Below are 12,785 nucleotides of genomic sequence, written 5' to 3'. Positions count from 1 at the left end.
GACGTGCGTGACAGTGTCGCTGTGCTGCGAAAATGCGGCACAACGTGCCACACTCATGCAAAGTTACAGAGAGTCGGCAGTTACTATGCCGTTACCTTGAGATTATGGTTCGTCGACGTTCTGTTGACATTGTTGCTGTTAATGGCTTGCAATGGAATCTAACCTTTTGAACTTAGTACTCTTTCGGCCAAAGTGACAGATAAAGTAACTTTACGGATCTCAGCGCACATGTGGCTAATGATGCATTCGTAAGGGCAGGACCTTAGCAAAATGCTGGCATGTCACAATACTTTCCACTCCCAGCCAACTATAACGCTTTGCTATTGTATGCAGAATCCACTCGTGGCCCGCCGATAGTAAAGTTTATCGCAAGCTTGACGTAATAGTTCTGTGGAAACCTGCAAGGTGGAGAGAAGCAATAATTAAAGAGAAAATGAAACATCCACCCAAAGGTAGCTAAGTGCTACAAAGGAAACTCATATGGGTTCCTCAAAAGAAAAGCTTCGCAGTTGAAGAAAAACTCGTCCTGGTCCGGGACTTCGCGGTGGTCCCGGGTTCGAATCCCGGAAAGCTAGCAACAATGGAAGCCATAAGATTAAAGAACTACAAAGGTCGAGGGGCCATTTGTTGCCAACATAAGAGCGGAGGTCTATTTAAAACTCTGAAGGCCTGCCAGTAAACTTATTAGGTGTCTCAGTGCTCGAACTGTGACTGGAGATGGCACATGTGGGTGTCTTAATTAAGGAACACGTGTTATGCCTCCCGAGAGTGGCACCTCCCCCCTTGGTATACTTCACTGCATAATTCGGATGGATTATGCTGAAGCTAAATTTAAAGACAAATACTGCCAAGTCAATCAACAGCAAGTTTCGGCGTTATTTCTGTCTTGTTAATTCGACTTGCTGGATAATGCGACCAGTTTCGTCGGTCCCGTAGGGTAAAATTAACGAAGTCGACTGTACTACTAGTTTGCCAAATTTTATGTCTGAATGTTACACCTATGCCTCAAGATTCCTAGATGAGGATGGGACGTGAGGCAGCTCTGGAATCATTCTAGCCACCAGAGGTCTTCTAGCATGTGAAGTCTAAATAAACAGTCATTTCAGCATCCATTTCACCCCCACTGGTATGTCAAATTGCCATATCATTCACATAGAACGAAAAGCACGGACAGATAACAGCAAATACAATAATCTTTGTTCAACTAACTGATTTAGTTTGCCATTCCAAAGCAACATACTATGAAACACCCAGTATTAGAGTCTTCATACTTTGATCAAACTGTGTTCTGGTACCTAGGGCTTATCACAAATCGCAGCTATATGGTGGAAGTTGTGAAGCCCCATCCAGGAAGCGTTCTGGTGCAACAACTTTCACAAATGGTTTAGTAATAGCTTAGATAGAAGCAAATAAGATGTCGCGAGGAAATGGAATGAAGAGGCAAGCTATCTTTGCCTGCCCTCTCCCGTATGGTGAGTCAAATTCACTTGCCTGCTTTGGTGGCGTATAGAAGGTGCTGGTGGAGCCCAGGCCGAATATGTCACCCAGCAGGCCTGTCGTGTTGGTGGATGCCAATGGCGCCGGTGCTGCTGCTGGGATAGGAGCAGCTCCGGCGCCACCAAGGGTGTCACCCAACTGCAGGAAGCAGTTCATTCATAAATGCGCAAGTCCTTATAATTTGCAAGTCAGCTGCCCGATAGCACTTTGTAGCATGCAGCATGAGTGAGAGCCCGGACACGGCCATATAACAAGGGCAACAGTAATGAATCACTAAGAACTGCCAACAAACGAACCTCTAGTGCTTTCAACGAAGGGTGTGCGAAGGCGCATATACAGCTTCACTGTCTTTGATGTATCGGTTGGTTAGATTGGCATACATCTGCGAAGAACTTTAACCAAGTGACTAGGGAGAAGGCATTAAGCTGCACATGTGTTTGCGTATTGGGCATTAAATACCAACAGATGTGAAATCAGAGTGTCAACAAGCTAGTGGCTCAGTCACAAGAGCCCTTTATACCTGGCTCCCTTACACAGGCACCGTTATGCACTAAATGCTTGCAATTTTGCAGCCAGAGCAGTGCACCTTACCAAGCTGTCCAGACCGCCACCAAAGATGTCCATGGCTGCCGATGGAGGGGCAGCCGGTGGCACCGGCACGGCCGCAGCGGGAGGCACAGGGGGCGGGGCTCCAATGTCCATGCTCAGAAGGTCTCCAATCAGCGTGTCAGCACTCGGGATGACCGTCGACTGGTCTCCAGCTCCCGATGCTCCAGCTTCGTCTGCCGAGCCCACGCTATCAAAAGAACAGAAAAATGCCAGCTATACAGAGTATCTTGGACCAGCGGCCACACACAAAAAGAAAGACCTTTTTAATGCAGTGTCCCAGTAAAGTATGGTGCAACTTCGTGGCAACACAGTATTGCAAAAAGCTGAATCACAGAAGAATGCTTCACAACCACGCATTACATTGCAGTGAAGAGTCACTAACAGGCAAAAGTTGTGGATGACCCAGATGCATACACACACTTTGCAATTCTGTTTCCCAGACTTGTGCAAATAATTTGTGCAGAAATGATGCAGTGTGCACTTTTCCCTTCCCTTCCACCTGCCACTTCCACTAGTGGTCAAGGGACGTCCGACATATTTAAGATAGTCTAGGCAACCACGCCACAACTACCCTTAAACATTCTCTACCATTTACCGAAAACAAGAAACACGATTAAAAATGTTATGCAAGAATCATGCCCTGAACGAAACACTATCACTCCAACAACTTTTAAAAAAAGGTAAAAAGACAAGGGGGCAGTGTAAGCAAATTGGTCGCAGCTGATGAGTCATCTCATACAGAGAGTGGGAGAGTACAACAACCAGTAATCTATCTACACCATCCCCACTTGAAGGCAGCCTGCATAATTCACACACGTGGGAAAGCAAGGCAGGGTGCTTACGAGTTGTGCCTGAGGGGTAGGGCACGGCGGAGACCAACGCGCGATCCCTCGACGAAGGCTGACGGTGGCTTGTGGTAGACAGACGCAAGGCTGCCAATGTGGCAAATGAGCTCGTCGAGTAGGCTGGGCTCAAGCAGGTCTGTCTCTTCGGAGATGAGTGGCTTCTCGGCCAGCACCACCTCCTTGGCAGCAGCAGGATCCGTCGAGAGCAGCCGCCAGTAGATGAAACCCCGGTCTCTGAGGTCGGGATTGTCGCTATCTTGGGTGGCCAAACTCAAAACCTGCAAAGTGAAGGTCGCACGAGCTGTAAGGCACAGTCATTAACCAAAGGCTACAGCGGAGGTCAGCCTGCCACTGACATCAGCCGAGTTCATGACCCCACATGTCCTTTCAAAACAGGAAATGGCTGGTAACAACCGCTGCTGTAAAATGAGACAGTTTAACTCAGCAAGTATGTCGGTATTAAACTGGGATGCAACTGGGAAATGATGGTGATGATGATACAGACCATTAAAAAAAAAAAAAAAACTTGACAGACATTAGTCAAGCGGTGTAGCTAAGCAATAAACCACGGTCATCATTGCGCATTTTAGATCAGGTGGCAGTCACTGCAAGAATCTGAGAATGTGGCATGCATTGTGGGCGATCTGACAATGACAGGCTTGCCACTGTAGAAGAAACTACAATAATTGAGTTTAAAGAGTTGGCACATCCAATGTTGAAGCATGGCGCAACAGGAAACTGGACGAAATTAAAATGTCCCATGTCTAAAGAAGACAGAAAAACACAATTTGTGTCAAAATAAGTTCCAATTATTACCTGCTGTACAAGCTCTTGGGTCTCTGTGGGTCGTTTCAAAAACAACTTGACTATGGCTGTAAGCAATTGAAGTTGAACCTGTCAGAGAAAGAAGGAAAAGGTAAAGGTTTGAAACTTGCGATACTGTTGAAACAGGCTGGGCACATCAATGCTGCCATTGCACATTACGTGTATTGTGTCAAAATGTGACAGGAACATGGGCTCACCTGAGTATTCTCATCATGAAATCCTTCCAGAAAGCTTTCCAGCAGCTCATCCGCATTGTCAATGCGTTCTGCATACTCTCCAATGATCCAGATCATTGAGGCTCTAAGCAAGGCAAAATGTAAAATACTGTACAGGCACTGCCAAAGGACTATCATGGTCAAAGCACTGGGAGCTCTTACAAGAACAAAGAAAACGAGAGAACACAAGCTGCAACAACAAGGCGCGACTTCTCGCTTGATATATGCACAGCGGCGAGGCACGGTCATCGTTTTTGATACCCAAATCTGCAGAAATTGCATTGCCACCACTTTCAGTCTAACCAGAAAAAGATGCCTCATGTTGCACCGCCATGTGTTTCCACCAATTATGGTGGAAAGCTCCATCATGTGACGCAAAGCACAGTTCCTTTACAAAACCACCAGATGTTAGCCCATCATGGATGCTGGAACCCACCAATGGCATCTGTAGTCTTGTGCACACCACAAACATGTTTTATTGCCACGGCACAGACATACCGTGCCACTTCCTTACGTTTGCAGTAGCACGGGCATATACCACTAAGTCGCACAATTCACGAGGCATTTTTCCTTGCGAAATATAAAGCATGCAGCTGCAGCCTTAGAAGTCATGGACGGCATACCAACTATGTGGGCTGCATACATGGACCTGCAAAGTTTTGCGTTGTGTGCGACTGCTTGAAATTTAAGCATCTCTCTGCAGTTAAAGTTAATTCTTTTTTACTGTGCAAGATTAGAGAATGATAGCGTGTTCACTCTTACACAACACAAGTCCCTTACTTGTAGAATCACAGACTAGAACACAGTGGGCTATAAAATAAAGATTAAACATCAGTATTTTGATAGTCAGGTGCATAATGAAATGAGTGGTTCAATGAGAATCGGCTAGAATAAGTTGAAGCAAGCATGCAACACAGTTGGGATGTGGTGCACTCACAAGGAAAGCTTTTCCTCCTATTCTTTCGTATTACCAATGATGCAGTTATGGCTAGCTGTAGATTAAGAATAAGTGCAAGCTAAAATTAAGCATTTATGTAGTCACTTGTAAAAATAAGGCACGCAACTTGCCTTGCTTCTGGTTCATCCAGCGTGTCCAGGTTTTCACACAGAGTGGATATAATGCTTTCGTACTTGTTTGGGTACTTCCTAAAGATGTCCTGCATTAAAAGTCACGACGAACAAAGCAGTGAGAACTTCTTCCAGAAAAAAAAAAAAAAAAGAACACCAGATGAAAATAGCTATGTTAGACATAGCTATGTTAGAATCAGTCCAAAAAAAAGCAATCAGGTTCATTTTTGTCGCTATGACCGGCAATTCTCGCCTACTTCGCATGCACATGTTTTAACGTTGCAATCTCTCGAACATCGGCGTAATTCTGATCGCGTTATCCTTCTTCATAAGATAGTTCACACCGGCTTGAGTGTTCTGGCGCCGATTTCTTTTGTTGCAGCTTCTACACGCTGTACTCGACGATCTGATCCCCTGAACATTGTGCCCTTCAGGTCGAATATTGATTCTTTTAAGTTTTCCTTCTTTCCACGGACGGTGGATTTATGGAATAAACTTGATGGGTCTCTGCGCAGACTCGGTACTGAGGATTTTGAAAAAGAATTGCGTAATTATGTATTCTGATAATGTTTTCTAGTATTCTGGTGAATTTTGTTAAAAGTACTTGAAATTGTATTTTTTTTTTATTGTTACTCTGTACTCACTCCTGCTATGTCTCAGAAACTGAGACAGCAGTATTTGTAAATAAAAATAAAATGTTTGAAGGCTGCCGTCTCAACATTGAGACTGCCAAGTGTCAACTGCAGAGTGGATTCGCATGCACTGCGTGCCGTCCTACATATCAGCATTACTGCCTGGATGAATATAGTATGTACCAAGCCAACTGTACCAAGTACACATATCAGAACCAAGAATCACCGACAGTAACAGCTTACCACAGCACTACCATCACCCACGAGAACTTGGACATGGATCTGATACTAACATCAGTTGTCAAAGAAATAAGCATGACAATGCCATCAAGTGGTGAAAGGTGACTTCCACGACTGAGATGGTATTGTGTTGTGAAACTTTGTAACTTCACCGCGCCCAGGTTATGGCTTATGGGCAAGGCAAGAGCTGTAAGGATGTGTGTGATAGCTAAAGGTTTGCGTTGACTGATCTCTCAAAGCATTTTTAATGCATCACCACTTGCTGAAGTTCTTGCATTCACACAGCATGTTACTTGCCAATTGGGTGCAGAATTAGTAAGAAGGATGTTCTTGCCTGTGGTGTTCCTAAGGGGTCTAAGAAGTGATACGATAGACCCGAAGCTGTCACATCCAGCCTTGTGGACCAAAGCAGCCAAGCAAAACTTATATTTTGTGCACATGACGTGCTAACAATGTTACAATAAACCCTCGTTACAATACAGTGAACAGCACGGCAAAAAACTAACACAAGCAGTAATTCGATAAAAGCAGATACGCTATAAGAGCTGCGACAATAACGTCTCAGCTAATTGGCAACACCGCAGAAGTAAAGGGAAATATTACCAAGTACAGCTGCCGATGAATTTTTTGGACTCCAAAAATTCGGACTTGATGGATATTCCAGATTTTATAAATGCACCATCCAGGTTAATACATGCAAAGCTAATGCATTTTCACAACCGATTTGTCACCCAACGTTTAATTTTCCTGACTAAATCACTCATTCTGAGCCACGCTACTAATGCTACCTTATCTTGGGGGCACGCATGTTGAATTTCCGTTTGCTTGGCTTCCAGTGGCCCACCCTATAGCCTCCAAGAGAGAGAGTGTGCGACATCTTGTCTCGGAGGCCATGCCGCTCTTCCTTGGCTGACAACGCTCCACGGGACGGCACTCTTTCTTGTTTCTTTGTTTTCGCTCAGCACTTATTGCAGGATTCTTTGTTTTCTTTCTTTGTTTCGGTTGCTATTTTGTATGTGTTGTGTCTCGGAGACATTGTCGCATCTCTGTGTGTGTTTGTGCGGCTTCGCATTTGTGTGATTGGCTCCACATCATGTGCCTTCGTGAGAGCGAAGTGGTGCGAAGAAACGTGGCTTGTTACTTCAACCTCCGCCTATGGAGATAACGAAAGCGGTGACGCTTTCAGACTATATACAGAGAGGATGTCACTCTTGCGCAAATCCAAGCAAATCTGATCGCCTCCAAGCATATCATGAGGCAGGGCATTATTATAGATTTTTTTAAGCTGCTCTAAGCTTAATAAATTGTAGCTTTCTCAATTAAGTTTTTTGGACAGATTTTTCTGACTATTTTTCAGTCCCCAAGAGGTTTGAAAAATCGCTCGGCAACTGTAATTCCACCTCATTGATAGCCATCCTTGCTTCATTATGTTCCAGAGAAAAAGGAGGTCAGCTTAGTCTGACGCAAGTTTCTGCGTGCATCTTTTTGGTCAGGACTGCATGACACTTGGGTTAAAGCGATAATTCGAATAAGCCGACTTCGTTGTAATGAGGGTTTACTGTACTCTTTCGGTAGCTTATTCAAGCACCTAAGTTCCTGTGAGCTGTTAGCACATGGTCTCCAGAAGCGAAGTCCCTTTGGCCGAATCAATTTATGTCCTCTACAGTCAAATCTCGATATCACGAATCACGCAGGACCGCAGAAAATCTTTCGTTCTTTTGAAATATTGTAATGAAAAACTTGCGGTTATGAGCAGTGGACAAACCTAGTAATGAAAACGACGTACCTTGGCAGAAAACACATGTGCAGACAAGCATACTCTCAAATGAAAATGTCTCACTCACTTCAAAGCTACTTTATTTGAAAAAAGTGATTTTCTTCTGGCTCATGCAGCACGCACGACCAATGGAATGTGTCTACATCTTCCACTTCGCACAACACCTCATCGGATACATCATTGCACAGAGCGATGAAAGTGCGGACTTTGTTCATGTGCACTAAAACATCAATGTTCGACACAATCTCATCTTTTGCGTTCAGTGACCCACAGTCGTCTTCCTTCGGATTGTTATCACTGGAGACGTTGCGAATGGAGTTAATTTCTTTGGTTGTCAGGTACGCTGCCACTAGTGGTACGCTGTCGCTCTCCATGTAGTCGTCGAAGGAAGAGATGGCAGGCAGTAGTTCTGCAACCTCGGTCCACAGGTCTCCTGGGTTGTTGTCGGTCACCTCCAGGTTATCTTCAAGCTACACAGGCACTTTGATAAGCCCTGCTTTTTGCCAGCAGTTGCTAAAGGTGAACGCTTCCAAGTTCCACCATGCTCCTGGAGCACTTCTGCTGCCTGACAAATATTGATTGCAGTCGGCTGCTTTAGGCGGAGGTTGACAATGAACTGCTGCACCAGGCGCTTACGAAATTCTGCTTTCACACTCTTTATAATGCCCTGGTGTAGCAGTTGCAGCAAGGACGTGTTTTTGGTGGCTGAATCTCCAAGCAAATGTGCATCAAGCGAACATTCACAATGTGAGCAGAGCAGTTGTCGACAACCAGTAGAATTCTTTGGTCATCCCTCCCCATTTGGTCGTCGAGTTTGATGAGCCACTCGGAAAAGAGTTCTCTGGTCATCCAGACTCGTTTGTTGGTGCGGTAGTTGTATGGTAATGACATGACATTTTTCATGCAGCGAGGCTTCGCATACTTGCCAATGATGAGTGGTTTAATTTTCTTCGTGCCTGTTGCATTGCAGCAGAGCAGGACTGTCATGTGATGTGACTGCTTCCCTTCTTTGCACTGCTGCCCTTTGATGTGCATCGTCTGATCTGGCAAGAGCTGATAAAAACATGCGGCCTCCTCCGCGTTGAAAATATAGTCTTCAGAGTATGATCCAGCCACCTCTAGCAAACGATTATTGCACCACGAATCCATGCCTTCTCTGTCAGCAGCCTTTTCCTTCACCCGAGACTACCTGCCAAGTTATTCCGTTCCTCTGGCGGAAATGAAAAAGCCAACCCGCACTGGCGTCGAACCCAGTTATTTCAAGTGCATCTGCAAATTCGCGGGCTTTTTCTTTGAGCATTGGGCCAGACACAGGAATTTTTTACTGTCTGGCATCTTTGAAACATGTGAGAACAGCTTGGTCCACATTTTGAAAGTTTCCTAGTTGCAACTTGTAGGAGCGAGTTCCTGCAATACGTCCAATTTGTCCTACTGCGAAAACTACTTTCGCTTCTTGGTGCAGTCTCTGGCTTCATTCATCGTTGAATCTCGCGTGAACAACCTTTGTCAAACCTTCGTTGTGAAGTTCCTGAAGTTTGTGGTGAAGCAGTTGGCACTCGACATGGTGATGATGATAGCTGCTGCACTCGCAGTATGTCTCACGCGAGAATTGCAGCGCTGTTACTTTTAGCCGAATTCATAATACCGATGTTCCTCCATTATAAAGGGGAAAATAAACTATGCGCGTTATTCTGAAATACGCGCTGTATTGAAATTCGTAGTTCTGACATATATTTACATTGAAAATATAGGCAACCTGGCGGGGATTTTAAAATATTTGTAAATGTGAGAAATTCATTAATGTTCGTTCGTAGTAACGAGATTTGACTGTATCCGGCATGCTCTGTCGTCTCGTGGAAGCCGTAGGAAGTGCACCATGGGGAACTCACCTTGATGACAACAATAGCTTCTTGGACAACATAGTTGACCTTGGTCTGGATGAGGTCTAACAGGGTGCTGACACACCGCTCGGCTGACGGCTCCACCTTGATGGCACAGCGACCAATGGCACGCACAGCCTTGCGCACAAAGTCCACGTCCACTTCTGTTGCATACCTTCACGGGAGAACGTGCGGAAGGTTGAACCTCAGCATGAACATGTAATTGACACTTGTGACATCTAAATGGTAAGTAAATGCAACCATTATCAACTAAAATTAATTAAATTCTGGGATTTGACGTTCCAAAACCACAACATGACTATGAGGCACACCGTAGTGGAGGACCCCAGATTAATGCCAACCACCTGGGATTCTTTAACGTGCACTGAATGCATGGTACGAGGGCATTTTTGCCTTTCGTCCCCACCGAAATGCAGCAGCCGTGGCCGGGATTTGATCCTGTGCACTCGGGCTTAGCAGCACAACAGCAAAGCCACTACACCAACGGGTTATCAACTGAGTCAAGATATAGATGGGCAGCAAATAATCACAACTCATATTGCAATACCAGCTCTAGAGAGAAAAATAAATTGATGGATTTCACTTACTGCTCATAATGATGAATCATGCATTCATAAAGCGTATTTGCTCAGAAGTGCACAGCCCAACAAGAATTAACCTCAACAATGAACTTTTATAGACATATTAAATAGCGCATCTCACTTTGTAAAACTACTAGACAAGCAAGCCATAATTGGGCATTGCTTCTGTCCCTCACTCTTACCCATGACATTAACCCTTTGAGGGTCAATGACGTAAATATACGGCACTACGAACGAACTCCAAAATGGTCGATGCTGTAAATTTACGGCACCGTCTGTACGTTTAAAAACCGCACCAATTTCCTAACTTTTTATTTTCTGTCATGTGCTGCCACGATGTGGGAATACAGGGAATTTTTTTTGCACACATCCTTTTCTCACTTTTCGTTGCATGGTTTTAGCGCTAGTTTGCTCCCTTGCGTCTATATACTACAGCTCGCGCATTGGCGTGGGCGGATGGCATTTTGGGTTTTGTTGCGCTTGCAAAACTGATGGCTATCTCGTTACTAATTGCTCAAAGGGCAACTGCTTGTTTCTCGCTCGTTTAGTGCTATCGGGGGTGCGCATAGGTACAATGCCGCCGTGCATGCTATTTCTGTGGCCTTTTTCTTGAGACTCGCGAAAACTAATTGCCTCTGGTTGGCTATAAGATGATTAGAGGAAGTTTGTCGCATGTTTTGCTTTTTGACGGGCACACAACCACACAGTTTTCTAGAGTGCGCGCACCTATGCAGTTCAATTACGCTATGGATGTAGATATCAGTGTAAGAGCAGGAACATTTGAGTCTTGCGAATTATTCTCGTGTGCACATTTTCAAAGTCTTAAACGCATGAAATTTTCAATTCTTATAAGTTTATTTCCCTTTTTACTCTTGTTATTCATGAATGAAGAGTACATATATACCAACGGAAAATATTTTTCTCACTTTACAGTCACCGTAGAAAAATTACGGTAAATTTTTTTATGCGAAGCATATTAGAGAGCTCAACCCAGCTCCTCAGGCGCGGCGGTGTCGCCTTGAAACCACGTGACACAGTGACGTCACGACAGAGGAGAAGTGGCTTTGGCTCAACTCTTGCAAGACGGTCTGGGTGGGAATCGAACCAGGGTCTCCGGAGTGTGGGACGGAAACCCTACCACTGAGCCACGAGTACGATGCTTCAAAGCAGTACAAAAGCGCCTCTAGTGAATGCGGTGTTGCCTTAGAAACGAGCTGTTTCTAAGGCGTGCGTCTCTTGCTCAGGCGCACATTTCGTTGCCGCGCCGAACGCTGCTTTGCTCGACGCTCACCGCGTCCAATGCGGGGCGCGTAGTCGCTGCCCTGTAGCCCATTGTCTTACACCCCTTGGCGGGTCGACGGGAACGCTGTCGCGTTCCACTCTTGAAGGCGAATCAGTAATGCATGAGTTGTTTCTTCGTCTAGCCGAACCAAATATAGCCAAGCAACAGCAGTTCACCAGGCTAAACAGTGGTTCAACAACTAAAATAAAGGCTAGTATGCTTCGCATCCTGGGCTTAACCTTACCTAAGCCACAGCCATTTTTGATATAACTCCCTAAGAAGAATTGGAATGTGCAATTAAAAAAAATCGACCCTGGGCGGTCGCATACGTCAAAAAAAAATCTACCCTCAAAGGGTTAACTGTTCCGGGCCTTCTCACTCAACAATACATAGCAAACTGATAGTTTCCAAGGGAACGAATAACTACACGACCTGGACAGATCGCAACTATCGTATTTACTCTAACTTAAGTCGACCTTTATTCCTTTCTTTTGAAAATATTACCCAAATCAAGTCATCAGCCTATCCATATTTAGTTGAATATAACGTGCACTTTTTTCCCGATAAAACGGGTCCAAAAATAGCCAGCGCGTTAGAATCGAGTAAGACCCTAAATCTGCATTACCATATCGCCATCGCAATTTCAATATGGCCGCCTCACATGCGCTTCGAGCCCAGCTGCCATAGCTTTCTCCATGTGCTGTAGTAAGTGTGCTTAGGTACAGTGTAGCTTAGGTTAGTGCACCGTCCGCCTTCCTGGTCTTTCCGTTTTCTGCACTTGCTCTACAGCATGGAAGTACTGACTGCAAAGACATGCAGAGTTCATCATGATGCTGCAATTAAAAGGAAAGTGATCACGTGTGTAGAGACTAACGGAAATCAGGCTGCATCACGGGCGTTCAGAGTTCCCGAAACTTGCGTGTGGGACTGGGGCAAAGAGAAGAAGTTTTCTACTCCGGCGGCTGCTACATACGGCACGTCCGCACGGCACCTATCTTGAAAGCAATCTGCGATGGAGACAAGAGTCTATGCATCTAGGCACACCACGCTCTGTTCTCCTCACTTAGTGCGCATTGAAGCGAGAGACCACACAAAGGTCAATTCTCTCACTCCTGCTACTGCACTTTCCCACTCCAGCATTTTGATAAAGAGTTTCCGCGGTCACTGTGTGATACACGTTCATGCTTGCTTGCACGCGCGTGACACCATGCTTGTTAATTTAGCTAGTAAGTGAATGTTTAAAAGTTTATACGGCCGATAAAACTGCAATCCATACTTTTCGTATAGCTGTCTACTAATTTGCTGTCGTAATT

General features: G+C 45.0%; 1 protein-coding gene across 1 annotated transcript in view; it reads right to left on the bottom strand.

Annotated features, from left to right (window-relative positions):
- The window catches only part of LOC139056261 (AP-1 complex subunit beta-1-like), a 28,616-nt gene that overhangs the window by 7,590 nt on the left and 8,241 nt on the right, over positions 1–12,785 (bottom strand). The window contains exons 9-15 of the mRNA XM_070534343.1: positions 9,598–9,763; positions 5,060–5,148; positions 3,974–4,076; positions 3,768–3,845; positions 2,949–3,229; positions 2,089–2,293; positions 1,492–1,635 (exon numbers count right to left, since the gene is read on the bottom strand). Coding sequence (XP_070390444.1) covers positions 1,492–1,635; positions 2,089–2,293; positions 2,949–3,229; positions 3,768–3,845; positions 3,974–4,076; positions 5,060–5,148; positions 9,598–9,763 — 1,066 coding nt within the window. The remainder of the gene's footprint in view (positions 1–1,491; positions 1,636–2,088; positions 2,294–2,948; positions 3,230–3,767; positions 3,846–3,973; positions 4,077–5,059; positions 5,149–9,597; positions 9,764–12,785) is intronic.

This window comes from Dermacentor albipictus, chromosome 2 (assembly GCF_038994185.2).
Source record: "Dermacentor albipictus isolate Rhodes 1998 colony chromosome 2, USDA_Dalb.pri_finalv2, whole genome shotgun sequence".
Taxonomy (NCBI): domain Eukaryota; kingdom Metazoa; phylum Arthropoda; class Arachnida; order Ixodida; family Ixodidae; genus Dermacentor; species Dermacentor albipictus.
Note: the sequence above shows the minus strand (reverse complement) of the source record. Positions and strands in the feature narration are given on the sequence as shown.